General features: G+C 36.5%; 1 protein-coding gene across 2 annotated transcripts in view; it reads right to left on the bottom strand.

Moving 5' to 3' along the window:
- Fnip1 (folliculin interacting protein 1) overlaps positions 1-17,212 on the bottom strand; it is an 83,874-nt gene that overhangs the window by 20,020 nt on the left and 46,642 nt on the right. Inside the window, exons 6-11 of one of the 2 annotated variants that reach the window (XM_005067764.4) lie at positions 17,002-17,093; positions 12,670-12,753; positions 11,095-11,166; positions 8,285-8,420; positions 5,258-5,459; positions 697-782 (exon numbers count right to left, since the gene is read on the bottom strand). In XM_005067764.4, coding sequence (XP_005067821.1) covers positions 697-782; positions 5,258-5,459; positions 8,285-8,420; positions 11,095-11,166; positions 12,670-12,753; positions 17,002-17,093 — 672 coding nt within the window. The remainder of the gene's footprint in view (positions 1-696; positions 783-5,257; positions 5,460-8,284; positions 8,421-11,094; positions 11,167-12,669; positions 12,754-17,001; positions 17,094-17,212) is intronic. The other variant, XM_005067765.4, reaches the window with a different exon arrangement.

The following is a 17,212-nucleotide window of genomic DNA, read 5'->3' as shown; positions in this document are numbered from 1 at the left end:
GTTGCCTTACCATGTCCTGTAGCCAACACCATGTCTGTTCGCATGTTGCCATGCTCTCCACCATGACTAAACCCTGAAACTGCAAGCCACCACCCTAATTAAATGTTTTCTTTTATAACAGTCGCTGTGGTCATGGTGTCTCTTCACAGCAACAGACCTTAACTAAGACACCATCTGATACACATATTAAAACTTACTTATGATGAACTCATAGTTACTTTATTATGTCTAAAGATATGCATGTCTTAACTAGGCTAATAAAATTTCACTTGAAATAAGCTAACTCTATACCTATCCTGAGAGAACAAACCATACATCCACTCAAACACAGAGCTCTTCTCACATTTGTGTCTCAAATGGTCTAATATTAAAACTACAACCCAACAACTTCGTAATGTGATTTAATAACATAAATGCCATACTGATGGCACTCTCATATGGCCATGAAGCAAAAGAAATGTAAAGAGCTGCATTTCCAGCACTCTGGAGACTAATGTAGGAGAATCACAAGTGCCAAGTTAGCCTTAGCAACACCTGTCTGAAAAATAAATAAAATGCCAACAACAAAACAAAAAAAGAAATTTAAATAACTAAATCTTATTTAAACAAGGTAAATTATCTTCCTATATAAATAAATTATCTTCTAAGTATATTATAAAACATCTCTGTATTATGGCAAAGTGAGGAGTAAAATACCTGAATTCAGTTAGGGCATCAACTATTCGATTATATGCCAAACTTCTCTGGCTGGCATCAGCTGATCTCCGGCTCATTTTCATAGCCTTGAAAACAATAATTACACAGATAATTCTTAATCATGGTCACAACACTAGAGCAAAGAAAGAACCTTAGAACACATTATCTACAGTAGCTTTCTCTCCTGTACTTTGGTCATTAATGAATGTTGCAAAATTTAAAAATTACAATTGTTAAAATGTTTCTGTGGTAACAAACTACAAAACATCAACACCCAAAGACTTTAATGTTGACAATCTGCAAAAGCAAAAACTTTTGGCTTTTTGAGGCCAGGTCTCACTCTGTAACTATGTACCCCAGAGTGGCCTGAATTTTTTGGTAATCCTTCTGTTCCAGTCATCCTACTACTATGATTATAGGCATGCATTGCCACAACCAGCTACTTTTTCTCTAAACAAAACACACAGGAACTCATCAACAGATTATGGTATGTCACAGGTAACATTCTTAATACCTTATGAAAAATCTGAAATTTAATACAATTCCACTAAAAGATATCTCAAGTCAAGGGAAGAATGATGAGCAAAGGGGTCAAGACATGGCTGGAGAAACCCACAGATACAGATGACCTGAACAAGAGGGAGTTCATGGACCCCAGATTAATAGCTGGGAAACCAGCATGGGACTGTTCCAGACCCCCTGAATGAGGATGCCAGTTTGGAGGTCTGGTTAATCTATGGGGACTCTGGTAGTGGATCAGTATTTACCCTAGTACACAAATGAACTTTGGGAGCCCACTCCACACAGAGGGATACTCTCTCAGCCTAGATACATGGGGGAGGGTCTAGGCCCTGCTCCAAATGATATGACAGACTTTGAAGATCCCCCATGAAAGGCCTCACCCTCCCTGGGGAGCAGAAAGGAGATGGGATGGGGGCCTATGGGGGGGGCAGGGGAAGAGGGAAGGAAAGAGGGAACTGGGATTGACATGTAAAAGAAGCTTGTTTCTAATTTAAATTAAGAAAAATGGGGGGGAAATCTCTCAAGTCATAAGGTAGAATTCGCTTTTTTCCCCTCTCTTTCCCATACCAATCAGCACTGAGGAACAAATACATCCCCTGGACAGCTAGGCAAGCTCTATAACTGAACTACAACTCTGGCCAGGTACTTGTTTTCTTTCCCTCTTCTCCCCCCCTTTTTCCAAGACAAAATATCTCTGTGTAACAGCTTTGGCTGTCCTGGAGCTCACTTTATAAACCAGGCTGACCTTGAACTCACAAAGTTCACACGCACCACCGTGCCCAGACACTTGTTTTCTTAAAAGCATAGTCACTGGAACCTGAAAAACTTTCAACTAGGTAGAAGGAGAGTGAATTAGGATTCAGATGGTGGGAGGTTAAAACAGAAAAATTTAACTTTTTCAATCAAAATTTAATTCTGTATTCTTCATGTAATTATAGATCGATTAAAAGAAACTCCACATAGTTAAGGTTCCATTGTTTTAAGCTGAGGTCAGAGATCAAGCTTCATAGGTGGAAAGAAAAACTCACTGTTTTATTTAGTGTTAGAACCTTTCAGCTTTCAGGGTAGTGGTGGTGCAGCTTTCAGGGCAGTGGTGGTGCACACATTTAATCCCAGTACTCAGGAGGCAGAGGCAGTCGGATCTATGTGAGTCCCAGGCCAGCCTGGTCTGCAAAACAAATTTCAAGACACCCAAGGCTACACAGAGAAATCCTGTTTGGAAAAACCGAAAAAGTAAGAAGAGAAAAGAAAAGAAGGGAGGGAGGGAGGGAGGGAGGGAGGGAGGGAGGGAGGGAGGGAGGGAGGGAGGGAGGGAGGGAGGGAGGGAGGGAGGGAGGGAGGGAGGGAGGGAGGGAAACATGAATGCTTCTTTGGTGGCAGAATTTAGTGTTGTACTTTAAACTTGCTAACAACATTTTAAAACTATATCACAGATCTCAAAAAGTAGGATAGAGCTGGGCGGTTGGTAGCACATGCCTTTAATCCCAGTACTGGGGAGGAAGAGGCAGGCGGATCTCTATGAGTTCAAGGCCAGCTTGGTCTACAGAGCGAGTTCTAGGACAGCCTCCAAAACGATACAGAGAAACCCTGTCTCAAAAAAACAAACAAACAAACAAAAAAGTAGTACAGATTTCAAAATAATTACCATGGTGATTAGAAACAAAAATCAATGAAATAACAAGAGTATTTTGCAAAATAGTACTAGAAGAAATGCATATTAAATTCTATCAATTATTTTATAATTTCTAAGTCATTTACTTATGTAAATGTATCTATTCAGTTTTATTACTCTATAATCAATATTTCAGACTGTAGAAAGGTCAAGTCATTAAAACATTTAAAGTAATTTTTAATGAGTTCTTCCACTGCCTACCAAGTTTTATACAAAGTGTAAAATTCTTTTCTAAGTAGGTGGTGCATGCCAGCCAGGGCTATAGAGTGAGACCCATCGCAACAAAACCAAACCAAACAGAAAGACCCAATCTCAAACTACAATCATTATAAAAAAATTTTCAAGTCACTCAAAATATTTCAGGCATAAGAACTACCAATTTATCAACTTTGATGATAAAAATCTATACAAAAAGAGAGCAGCCAACTTAAAATTATATATAACCAATATCTAACTTAAAAATTAAGATAGTATTTATTCATTTGTGCAACAAGATTATCTATTTGTTTTTTAATTGAGTTAATACAAACAAACACCTGTATCTTCCCTAGAGGCAGAAAATCCTTAGTTCTACTGAATTCTTGAGGTACATTCTAAATGGTTTCCTCCCACCGACCCTTTTTGAGACAGGATGTCTTTGTGTAGCCCTGGCCATCCTGGAACTCACACTGTAGAGCAGACTAACCTTAAACTCAAATACCTGCCCTCTTCTGCCTAAGTGCTGGGATTAAAAGCATTTGCCACCACCTCCCAGTCCCAGTTTGCTTACCCCTCTTTTTATTATCTTTTAAATGTACTGCCTAATTAATCTTTCTATTGCAAATCCTTGAAAGAGCCTTACAAAGGAGGTCAAAACTCCCTGGTAAAGCAATCAAGTTCTTTGCAACAGAGTTCAGACTACTCCTCTTCCTCATATTCTTTCTGTGTTAGGGATTAAGAACTCTGGTCATAGATACTGATCAGCACAATTTTTAGAAATCTTTGCCAAGAAATAATCTGGAAAATTCACCAAGACATTAATTATAAAGTAGCATTCATTGTGAAAAATTACAAATGTCCCAAAAGGAAAATTACTTAAAATGAGAAAATTAAATATCTTTAAAATAATTTATAGTCAAAATAAGACCAATTTTCAATGTAAATTTTCCATATGAATATTACAATTATTATTTTGTTAATAGTCTGGTCATTTTAAAATACTGATCAAGAGTAATCTTTACCAGTCTGGGTGGTGGTGGCCCATGCCTTTAATCCCAGAACTCAGGAGGCAGAGGCAAGTGGATCTCTGTGAATTCTAGGCCAGCCTGGTCTACAGAGGGCGTTCCAGGACAGGCTCCAAAGGCTGAAAATATAAAAGGAGAAGAGGAAGAGGAAGAGGAAGAAGAGGAGGAGGAGGAGGAATAAGAAGAAGAATCATCTCTACCAAGTGAGAGTACAATATGCACACAAGCAGCCTTACAAGCAACCTGGTCTGGGAAGATTTCCTGACAATTCCCAACTAATCCCCTTGGGCAGGGAAGACATTGAATTGTTCAGTTTCTGCTTTATTGGATTTCTAAAGGTTTACAATTACACCCTAACACTGTTAACTTTTAAGATAAACCCAAACGACAACTTCACATCAGAAAGTCATTTGTCTTTCCTCAGTACTCTAAAAAAAAAAAATACAAAATAAACAAATCTTCATTTGTTCATTTTTTTAAGCTATCTGAGTTTTATCCTGTATTTTTTCAATTTTCTAAGCTTAGGCATTTGTTTCATATACTACTTTAAGTATTTGAAATAAACAGTTCATTCCTCTTAAAACACTCTTCCACTGTCTTCCTCCAAAAGTACTTTCCTCCTGGTTGAGTGGACAGTCTTTTTCTATTTCTTCTATGCCTTCCTCTGTTTTCAGATACTGCTAAAATATCTGATGACTCAACTCTAAGTCCTCTCCCATCTTTCTAATTAATAAATCTGTTCCATGCCTTCAACTACCTTCTGCACACTGATAACCTTTCACTTAACTCTAAAACGAGAGGAACATGAAGAATGCTGCTCTACTTTACTCCAGAGCACTTACCAGCGCCTCAAATACAAACATCCATTTATTCACCTGCTATTTTATGAATTCAGGGTACCCATACACTTTTCTTCAGTTACTATAATTGTTTTTCAGGCCCTTAAAGATTTAGTTTCTGAATGAATAAGCTGTCTCAGGCCTTTAACTAAAATAGTAAACTCCTTCAATGACACTGAGTCTGCTTGAACTCCTGGAACATGCTGTAAAGCAACTTCAAAACAACTGTCAAATGTAACTCTTAATAAAAAGAGAATAAAATGCAGAGTAAAAGATAAAAATAAGATACAAAGGAATACACTTACCTGTTCTATTGCACTCTTTAATTTGTTCATGTGGCTTTCAAAGAGAGGAAAATGTGAAAAAAAGAATTCATTGAATTTGTTATTTTCATCTTCATCTTTGGACAATGAAAAGATTACCCCAATTGCAATCTTCTTTTTCCTCACAATTCCTGGGTTAGGGCCACAACTTTCATCTGACAGATTAAAGCTTTCTTCTATAGACCTTAAAAATAAATGTGTTTGTTTAAAACACCAATAGTTTAACTCCCTGCTACTTCGACATAGGTGAGCAAAAGCTCTTCTGCTGTTTCATCAAATTAAATGTAAATTTACAATGTTCTAACAAATGTTATTGCTCCCAGAAATCTACCTTTTTTCATTGTTTTCAAAGAAAGTTTACCAGAGTCAAGTTGGGAATGGCTGCGAATCTCACCTCTTACTAGAAGTCATTAAAGAAGCAGATAATTCTAATTCACAAACAAGCTAAAAATGTCTGAATTTTAAGATTTTAAGTAAAACAAATGAGGAAACATGAAGTTTCTTTATCTATAGCTGTACTGTAACACAAGCCATAAACAAACAAACAAACTTGAAAATAAGCAAGTTGCCCAAACAGAACCAGGAAAAAATAAAACACCAAAATATGTGCTGCAAGAGTGAAAGCACTAAACATAGAACTCTTGGAAGAAAACAAAGGGCTTGAAAATAATAAACTTGGTAATGGTTTCTTAGAACAGAAAAGTCATAGGCAATAACAGCATAGAATTGATGTTATAAAAATAATAAATTTGGAGCTGGATGTTGGTGGTACATGCCTTTAATCCCAGTACTCGGGAGGCAGAGGCAGGCAGATCTCTGTGAGTTCGAGGCCAGCCTGATCTACAGAGTAAGTGCCAGGATAGGTTCCAAAGCTACACAGAGAAATTCTGTCTCGAAAAAACAAACAACAACAACAACAACAACAATAATAATAAATAATAATAATAACAACAATAAAGTTGTATCAAAGGACATCATCATAAACATGACAAAAGCAATCCACAGAATAGTGGAAAATAGGTTGGGCGTTGGTGACACATGCCTTCCTAGCACTCGAGAGGCAGAGGCAAGTGGATCTCTGAGTTTGAAGCCAACCTGGTCTACAGAGAGAGTTCCAGGACAGGCTCCAAAGCAATACAGAGAAACCCTGTCCAAAAAAAAGAAGAAGAAAAGAAAGAAAAACAAAACAAAAAAATAATGGTAGAAATTTTGGTAAAGAACTAATATTCAAAATATTCAAAGACATCCCCTAACTCATCATCAGCAACAACAACAAAAATGCTGGGAGCAAAGAGTTGAATATGTACTCCTCTAAATATGATATACAAATGACCAAAAAGTACTTGTAAATCACTTAATAATCATTAGGATGACAATTGTTAAGAGGTGAAACTAAGTGTAGCTTAGTGGTAGAGTGGAACTCAGTGGTAAAATGTTTACCTCACATGTAAGAGATAGTGGGCTACCTTACACCAGACCAAAACAAAACAAACCCCAGAAAATTTAAGGTGTTGGTGAGCATACAAAGATATCAGAATTGTTTTACATTGCAACTGTGAAATCATACAGTCACGATCTGGCAGTTCCTCAAAAATTAAAAATAGAATGACCATATGACTCAGTAAACCCACTTCTGGGCATATACCCAAAGGATAAAAGGCACAGACTTAAACTTTTATATACCCATATTCATAGCAGTATTACTCACAATATAATACAATATTATTCACATAATTATACAGTTAAAAATAGAAACAATCTATGCATTTATGGACAGGTAAATGGATAAAGAAAATGTACTTCTTTGTGGGGGGGTGCATGGTCACACTTGTGCTTGTATGTGTGTAGGTATGTATATAGAGGTCAGAGGTTGACATCGGGTATCTTCTTAATCATTTTCCACCTTATTTTTTAAGATGAGGACTCCTACTGAGTCTAGAGCTCATCAATTCAGCTAGACCGTATGGCCAACAAACTTGAGGAATCTTTCTGTCTTTGCTTCCCCAGTGCTGGGATAACAGGTGTACTTGGATTTTTTTTTTTTTTTTTTGAGATACGATTTCTCTGTAGCTTTGGAGGCTGTCCTGGAACTAGCTCTTGTAGACCAGGCTGGTCTCGAACTCACAGAGATTCGCCTGCCTCTGCCTCCTGAGTGCTGGGATTAAAAGCGTGTGCCACCACCGCCTGGCTGGTACCTGGATTTTTACATGGGAGATGTGCTAGAGATCTGAACTCAAGTTCTCATGCTTACAAAGCAAGCATTTTACTGATAGCACCACTCCTTCAACACCTCAAATATATTTACAATGCAATTTTAGCCATAATATGAATTTCTTACATACTCTACAACATGGATGAACTTCAAAGACATACTAAACAAAATAAGCCATATGTAAAAGGTAAGTACTATATGGTTTCGCTTATATAAGGTACTTATATATATAGATGTTAAGTGTATGGAGATAAGAAAAAAGAGTAATAGTGCTGGGGAGACGGTCCAACCATTATGTTTACTTATGTTCTTCCAAAGGACCCAAGTTCAGTTCCCAGCATCTATATTAGGCAGCTCAAAACTGCCTATTACTCTGCCTATAGGGGATCCAATGCTTTCTTTGGGCTTTCATGGGTACCTGTATAAAAGTGGCATGCATTCTCATAGACATACAGACAAATCCGAAACTAAAGACTTTTAAACCACAAAAATTTAAAAGTAGAATAATGATGGCAAAGGGAAAATGAAGAGTATAGAGCTTTAGTTTGGGAAGATAAAAGTTCAGGACTTCAACAATAGTGATGGTGAAGGTACTTAGTATCACTAAACCACATGGTAAAAAACAATTAAAACAAAAAATTAGTTTTGTTTGTTTTACCACAATTAACAAATGTGATAAAACTTTAAAAGTTTTCAGTTACAGACTTCAAATACACAAAATACAAGTCTCAAGTTCTAAAAACCTTACATAAACGTATATTTAAGGAATTAGTCAATCTTGGTCAATTCTAACTTACCATCTAGGAAATACCCCATTTTCCAAACTTGTTGTTTGGCTACGTCGCCAGCGTCGCTGGTAGCTGCTGGCACAACTTCGAGTAAGTGAAGAATTTGGGGAGGGAAATGGGGTGATGAGCAAGCTGCTCAGAGATGCTGTTAAATTAGAAGAACATATGTAATTATTAGTCAATGATTAAGCATGGCAACAACTTTCTTTTTAACAGACTGAAAAACAGAATAAACCAAATGTTTTGTTTCATCAATTTCTCTAAATTTTCCATTTTAAAAAGTACTTGTAGCTGGGCGATGGTGGTGCATGCCTTTAATCCTGGCCCTCAGAAGACATAGGCAAGAGGATCTCTGTGAGTCTGAGGCCAGCCTGGTCTACAGAGCGAGTTCCCGGACAGCCAAGTCTACACAGAGAAACCTTGTCTTGAAAAACAAAAACAAAAAATAAATAAATACAGTACTTGGAGTAAAGCCTCAGAAGAGAAAACTCATGTATTAATACTAAATTTACAACAGTCTCTTAGACTATCATTTTTGGCACTGTACAACCCAGGAAAAAAACTGCTACTGCCAACAAGCTATCACTTCTTAAGCCCCCCTGAATGTCCACTAACTTGGCTGAACCCTCACCATTCGTAAAGGAAGCCTGATGCCATTAGAACTGATTGCAAATTGATTTTAAGAAGAAAGACTACTTGAAACTAAGTATTTGAATGCCATTCAAAGGGGTCATTTACAACACTCAATGATTACTCATGCACAGAGTGTCAAGCCTAACACTTTTCAATAAGTCTTTACTTAAGTGTCAAAAAACAGCAGACCCCCTACACATTACTCTTTGGAGCAAGCAGTCTAAGGTGCCAGATATACCAGTAGATTCCCCTTGTACAGTATATACAGGCTTCAAGACATCATGTTGTACATGATAAGTACAATTTTATCTGCAAGTTTTAATATTTTGTTTTAAAGTTTTATGTTTATTTATGCATATGTGTGTCTGTGCCAAGATATGGCTTGAGAATGAAGGTGCCAGAGAAGACTAAGACTGAGATCTGCCCAGATCTTCAGTTATAGGCAGTTATGAGGCACCTAACATGAGTGCTGGGAACCAAACTCAGGTCCTTTGCAAGAGCAGTATATGCTCTTAACCACTGAGTCATCTCTCTAACCACTTACTTGCAAACTTTTAATAAATCTGAAAAAAGGCCCCCCCAAAAATCAAAATCCTGCTACAAGAAAAGACTAAATTTTAGATAAATACAAACAAAGGGTTAAGTACTAAGAGAAACAGACTCTATATTCTCAGCAACAAAAATAATTTAATTAGAAAGGAAGAGTAACAGCTGGGCAGTGGTGGCGCATGCCTTTAATCCCAGCAGCACTCGGGAGGCAGAGGCAGGCAGATCTCTGTGAGTTCGAGGCCGGGCTGGACCGACAGCCTCCAAAACAATACAGAGAAACCCTGTCTCGTAAAACCAAAAAAAAAAAAAAGAAAAGAAGAATAAGGGTATGAAGATTCAGGCATTTTCCATTGGAGAAGTGGTTTTTAGCCCCAATTGTTCACCAAAACTAGCTGAGCTTTTTATCTTGTTTTTCAAATATCCTATATTAAATTAGTCTTAATAATACAGTTCACATATCTGAAATTTTTAACTTTGAAAGTTTGTGCTATTGTAACTTATACCTAAGGATCAAAACACAAGATAAAAATTAAAATTGCAGTTTATGCTCAAACTGACTCACGATAACAGTAAAGGTAAGGTACACAACGTGACAAGGCCTGCCAGGAAGCAGAAGGACTGCAAGTCCAAGACGAGGACTCTTCCTATTAGTGGTTTGAAGGCCCAACATACACTTCTAGTTTTAACCAAAAAATGTCTTTGCCTAGCTAACACTTTTATTTTCTAGGACACAGTTCAAGAAGCCCTGCTTCTCTGTAATGCATTGCTGGTACTTGCCCCTTGCCCAGGGTAGGCTACATGTCTTTTTTCTGAGCACAAGTCTATCACTGAACATACTGCACAAAAGATTTTTTTTTCTGTTTTATCTACACTAGCGAACAACAAGCGGGTGTAAGCTGATATGGTTTTTCTACTATGTTTTGTTTTGGGTTTTTTGTCTACTATAGTTTTTAAGTATCCTGAGCAATTTTTTTTTTCTTGTCCTGACTAAGCCTAAGATGACAGTCTGTGATCTTCTATCAGGAGTATCCAACCTTTTGATAGTGCAACAGGATGCTATAATCTACAAAGTTCTCACATTCAAGGTCCACACAAGATGACAAACAAACAAAAAAACCTGCAAATATACCTCATAAACGGCATTTGGGTTTTAGATTGTTTTTCGATTTTCTTGTTTGTTTGTTTTTTGACATAGGGTTTCTGTGTGACTGTCCTGGAACTTACTTTATAGATAAGGCTGGCCCCAAACTCACAGAGATTCACCTGCCTCTGCCTCCCAAGTGCTGGGATTAAAGGCGTGCACTACCATCACCCAGCCGGCTAACTAGTAATGTTTTAAATAAATTTATGATTTCTGCATTAGGCCACACTTGTAGCTATCTTTGGTTACACAGAGCTCCTAAGTCACAGGTTGAACATGCTTAATAAGGCATACCCCACAAACACACTTAATAGTCAACATTTAAAATATCAAATTTAAGAAACTCTTCATATCCTTTCTACAATCCTATGTGAAATGTCAATGTGAACAAACTAGACAGTGGATTAGACAATATAGACAGAGGTAAAAATAAAATCAATGCCAGCTAACAAGAATCTCAGAAAAAAGCAGGGTTAGTTTGTGAACCTGACATTACCAGAGCGTGCTATGCCGCTGTCTCTGTCCTCATTTGGTTCTCTTCCTGGCATGTCCATTGGGTTGCTGTGAACTACAAATCAAGACAAATGGTCAGTCATAAACTATATTGTTATTAAGATGGATGTTGCTCCTTTTAAATTGCAAACTAGATCATGCTGCATCTCATTGCATTCCTTTTTCAATAGCATGGCACCAACCCAACACTAGGAGCTATTATTCAGTTGAACAAGCATTCAGATCTATCTGAAGATTCACCATGTAGTGCAAAACTATCCAAGATATAGAATCTGGGAAGTGACTAAAATTCATATTTTAAGGATACAGTCTAATATAGATGTTCATACTATTAACTGAAAAAAGCATTCTATTGAAGGGTATGAATGCTAGTTGCTGAGGCCAAGTGAAAACTCTATGGTAGTTTGCTCTGATTATATCTGTAACAATGTTGAAACACAAGCATAATAAACAAGAATTTAAAGCTTTGTAATAAAACATTTGATAAATTTGTTTAAATAATTTGATACCAATTTTGTTTGAAAACAGGTATGGGAGCCAAGGATGTAAATTAGTGATAGAGCACTTGCCTAGAACATATATAAAGCCCTGGATTTGATCCACTGCACTGGGAAAACAACAGAACGAAAAACCAAAGCAAGTATAAGTCAGCATAGCTTATATATTTTTTTAAAACTAGTTTTAAATTTTCCACATTTCCTAGGATGATATTCATATGCTCATATCTACCTTTTACATGTAAAATAAGTTCTAATTAAAACAAGAAGTGGAATAGCAGAGTGTGGTGACAAATATCCGTAATCCTACCACTCAGGAGATTTAGGTAGGGTGATTTCAAATTCAAGGCTAGCATATGTAGAGGAAACTGAAAATAATAAACAACAATAAATAAATCTATAGACTGATAATTTCTATTAGAAAATGATAAGATAAGATCAGTATGTGTGTGCAATGTGTGAAAAGTGGAACAGGACTGTGTTCCTGCATACATAAGCAAGGCACACACTCTGTAACTATGCAATGATATGAGTAATTATGCTCACGTGCCTTTTATATAGTGTTAGAACAATGCTTGTTCATCTAAATTTTAGCTCCAAGAAAAGTTGTCCTTAGGGAAGAGTGTAGATCAGAAACTTTGCAATAATTATACAGATCAGATGTTGCCAGCAATTGGTGAATTACAATACAAAAGCTACTTAGCCATGGAAACAAGATAGTATAACATTAACATTTCCAAGGGGTATTACAACTAATTACTAATCTAACTACATACTAAATTTTTCTTTAAAGTCTGAAGTTTAAAATTATTACGACATACTGAGGAAAGAAATGACAAACTGAAATTTCATAAAAACACCAACCCTATTGATAAACATTTTGTGCAAACTTTAGGAACATACTTAGTGGAAAGCAGTAAGTTCCTACACTTAGTAAGCAAAGCTTTCTTAACCACAACCTCCCAACTCCATTCTCTATACTCTCTTGTTTCCACAGCTTTACTAGAGATTCTAGCCACTAGGGCACACCAACTAGTCTACCCACACAGCACATGGCAAACCTGCAAAGAAAGAGGCGCTCCTGATCAGGCGGAGCGGACCCTGCTCAGAGAATGCCCGCCTGGGGCTGCAGAACTGTGAAAGACCTATACGGCAAAAATGTAAAATACACATGAAAGAGGCCTGTTAGAGAAGCCACACTGCGTCAGGAAAATAAGGTGAGGTAAAGCAACACAGGAACAGACCAATGGGTAAAGCACAGACACTTTTAACCAAAGCAAGAACAAGTCAAGTCATTTTCCCTATTAGAAAAAGTAATAGTTTCATGCCTATTTATGAATAAATCCATTTATAAAAACAGATATAAGATTCTGTTACAAAAGGTAGAACTATTTCAAGTGTTCAATCCTAACATAAAACATTTTAACCACTCAAAAAGGCAACAGTTTTGACATAATTTAATGTTTGCCATAGAAAATTGGGTTTAAAAGTCAGACTCCAATGTTCTGCTGCAAATGTGGTTAAGAAGACCATGTTACCTCACTTAGCACAAGAACATAGCAAATTCTTCAAGGAATTTTATTGACAAATAAGCACAAAAATTGCTAGCTCAGTGATAAGCTACAAAGAAACAGAAGAAATTGATGTTTTTAGAACTGTGGTTAGCCACTATGAAAACTAGAGACACAGTACAGCCTATTAGGCAAGACTCCCAAGAGTACCACACACAACCACTAAGAAATAATAAGCAGCCTAAATACTCACAAAAGGATATAAAGGTCAGGAGTGGTAGCACACACTTTTTTTTTTTTTTCCGAGACAGGGTTTCTCTGTATTGTTTTGGAGGCTGTCCTGGAACTTGCTCTATAGACCAGGCTGGCCTCAAACTCACAGAGATTTGCCTGCCTCTGCCTCCTGAGTGCTGGGATTAAAGGCATGTGCCACCAATGTCCAGCTTGGTAGCATACACCTTTAATCCCAGCAAGAAGATTGCTATGAATTCAAAGCCAATCTGGTCTACATAGAGAGTTCTAGGTCAGCCAGGGCTATATAAAGATATCTTTTCCCCCAAAGAAGTGTGGGTTGGGGGCTTACATCCTAAAAGGAAGCAACTGAGTTATCTGTTATTTATATTCAATTATGACAGTCTAAGTCAGTGGTGCTCAACCTTCATAATGCTGACCCTTTAATACAATTCCTCATGTTGTGGTAACCCCAGGCATAAAATCATTTTTGTTGCTATTGCCATGAATTGTAAATATCTGTGTTTTCCTATTGCCTTAGTCATCCTCTGTGAAAGGTTCATTCTAATGCCCAGAGGGCAAGAAAGTAAGTGGAGAACCCCTGGTCTCAGTAATGTAGGAGTTGAACATCTAGGACAAGTGGCCTTCTGCTTTTTTGTGGAGGGGTGGGGGTGGGGTTCAAGACAGGGTTTCTTTGTGTAGTTTTGGAGACTGTTGTGGAAAGTTTGTAGACCAGGCTGGCCTTGAACTCAGAGAGCTCTGCCTGCCTCTGACTTATGAGTGCTGGGATTGAAGGCATGTGCCACCACTGCCGGTGGCCTTCTGCTTTAAATAGCATCTGTATTCCTCAAATTGCTGATACTATTTTTTTCTGCAACATAAATTTCTGTAATTATAATGTAGCAATCCTTCCATTTCTCAATGGTCAGTTTTTTCTTCAATGTTCCCTACTTATTTCAAAATTTAATGCCTTTAAACTCCTTCCTCACCCACATTTCTTTAATATGACTGTTTACATGGTCATAGATGTGAACACACACAGAGCTTCCAGACTGAAACAGTTCTTTTCTTATCAACCCACTTTCAAAGTGACTCAAATCTTACCTATCTTTGCCTACTTCCTACCTAAATGAAATAGGTAACATTCAAACCTTATGATGCTAGTAACTTACTCAAGAATTCTGAGAAGTTCCTCTTTATTTTCTTAAGCTAAATTCTAAGTCAACCCAACACTCTCCCTCAATAACCTTTCTCAACTATCATATCTATCTTTAATTTCATTCTCTCAATGACTTATTCTTTTCCATAAACACCTACATGTAGTCAAGTTTCTTTCATGTTTCCTCAATATATATATATATATATATATATATATATATATATTCTAAGAGTTGTTCAGTTTTCAAAATGTAGTTGAAGGACACCTGGAAGTCCCTAAGATTCTTTTAGGAGGTCCGTGAGGTCTTCCATTTTCCAACAACTTAACTACAGGAGGTGAGATTTTCTTGACATATTTAAACCCCAACTGCTTAACTATACCCATTTTCATGAAAGACATTCTTTTGTTCATACAAATCAGATCTGATTATGTTGTTGGATTCTAAACAACTTTCTGTTGAAGCCTTGAGTGTATCTAAGAGATTTCTAACTGTGCTTTAAAATCCATTGCATATTTGTGCACAACTATATATTACCCATAACAAGCTCCTAGCCAGTGGTTAAATACAGAGGATACAAAGTCCAGGCCTACATTGGGGAAATGTGGGACATTTCTGAGAAGTAGGTCTTACTCACAACTTCTTCCTTGTCTTGCCAAATCCTGCCTCCATAGAAAGCTATTACAGGCTTTTCTCCTTTATTTAGAGTCAGACACACAGCACCATCTATGGTTCTTTTCACTTTTCCCACCTCCCCCATTTTCTTTCTCATATGCATTACCAGTAATAAAATTTATACATATTTAATCCTGTCATGGCACTTGTTTAAAAAAAAAAGTGAAGAGACTAGCATTCTCATTGTTATCTGACTGCATAAAGCATGAATATGAATTTGTTGCCCATAGTGCTCTTTGCCATCTTGCTTTTGCTCAATTCTTTCTTTTCTCCATTTATTTTTGAGACTGCATCTCAATTACAGCATTTCTCCCTTCCCTTTCTTTCCTCCAAACCCTCCCATACACCCTTACCCTCAATTCTTTCTTTTCTTTTATCTCTACTGTGTGCTCCACTCATGTGAACTTATTTACATGCTTTATATAATGGTGTGTCCCTTGGTCCAGTATTTCTTTCCCTAACTATATAAATAATTCTTCAAGTTTAGGTGTCTTATTCTCATGGACACCTTTTACAATTCCCCAAGATGAAATTCATCTTATATTTTAATTACAGCCATATAATTTTAACCTTGTGTGCATTATAACATACTCTGGTTGTATTATTTATCTAATGGTCGCTAACTACAAGTCCACTGAGGCAAAAACTGTGTTGGGCTACCACTGCCTCTTCAGGGTCTACCAGATAGCTTGTCATATTACAGATGCTTTAAAAACACTTGATTGGTCAACTGGAAACATAAACAAAGTCAGAAATAGAAATAGGTCTCAACTACGCTTAATTCACAGTCAAAAGTGTGGAAATACAAGCCATGCATTATTTAAAGCCTGTAGCTTGATTAAATGGATTACATTTCTCTTCTATATTTGAACAGAATGGTCAAATACATCTAGTTTCCATAGTATAATTTAATTTTATGAATGTCAATTCATTTATAGTACTAAAATGAATCACTTTCAATAAGTCCTTAGAGGTTTAAAATAATCAAATTGTTTTTAAAAGGACATTTCTCTGTTGCAGTTTTACTTCATTAGAATCATTGATTAATATCAACTGAGTTTGAATGAATGAACCTTTTCTATAAACTGAACTACACTATAAAACAGGCCTTACAGTGAGACTATCCCCACAGCAAGTGTTTAACAGAATTTCATTTGAATAAAGATAAATTTAAAACATAAAATTTACAATGGGCTACTCAGTAAGTGCCAGGGCAGCTTGAACTACACAATGAAATTATGTCTCAAAAAGGCAAAAAATAACCATCTCAATAAAAGTATTTACTAAATAAAGGTTGCTTTCTAGGCAAGAAATTGCAGAAATACTATGTCATTTTAAAATACACTATACATTGTGAGCCAAAATTAACTATATTAACATATTATTCTAATAAGCTTCTTGAGAGTCATCATTTGAATATCTGTTCATATGAACCACAATTCATAAAAATAGGCACCATTTTAAAATGACTTCAGGCTAGCAAAGAGAGTAGGGATAGTTATTCCCAGCTAAAATATTTCAGAGAGCTGGTAACAGCTTTCAGTATCAATGACTCAGCCTTTCAAAGACACATCAAATTTAAAAAACAAAAAACAAAGACAAATTAAACATGCAGAAGTTCTTTTCTCAGATACAAAATGAATATTACATTAAAATGTAAGAAATAACGTAAAGGTTACACATGTGAAATTTAAACAACCTTTCCATTTACTCCATTAGAAGTTCTCTGGTTATACAAGCAATCTATATAAGAAGTTACTTCAAATACTTTTACACTGTTAGCATTTTTAACTTTATAAAATGAAAATGAACCACCTACCTATATTTCCAAGCAGGCCATTAATAACTGTGCTGCTATCAGCCTTTAATGTATTGCTGTCCTGATTGATGAATTCAAGACTGTCTTGCAGTCTACAGAGGAAAGAAAAAACAAAGAAATTCCAAATATATCTAATGTTTTTAATAGTAATTCTCTACATATCCCAAAGGAATTTCAAGTGTAAAACTTCTTTGAAATAATTGAGGCAAAG

The sequence above is a fragment of the Mesocricetus auratus genome, unplaced genomic scaffold (assembly GCF_017639785.1).
Source record: "Mesocricetus auratus isolate SY011 unplaced genomic scaffold, BCM_Maur_2.0 Super-Scaffold_100007, whole genome shotgun sequence".
NCBI lineage: Eukaryota > Metazoa > Chordata > Mammalia > Rodentia > Cricetidae > Mesocricetus > Mesocricetus auratus.
This window is presented reverse-complemented; position numbering and strand designations above follow the sequence as displayed.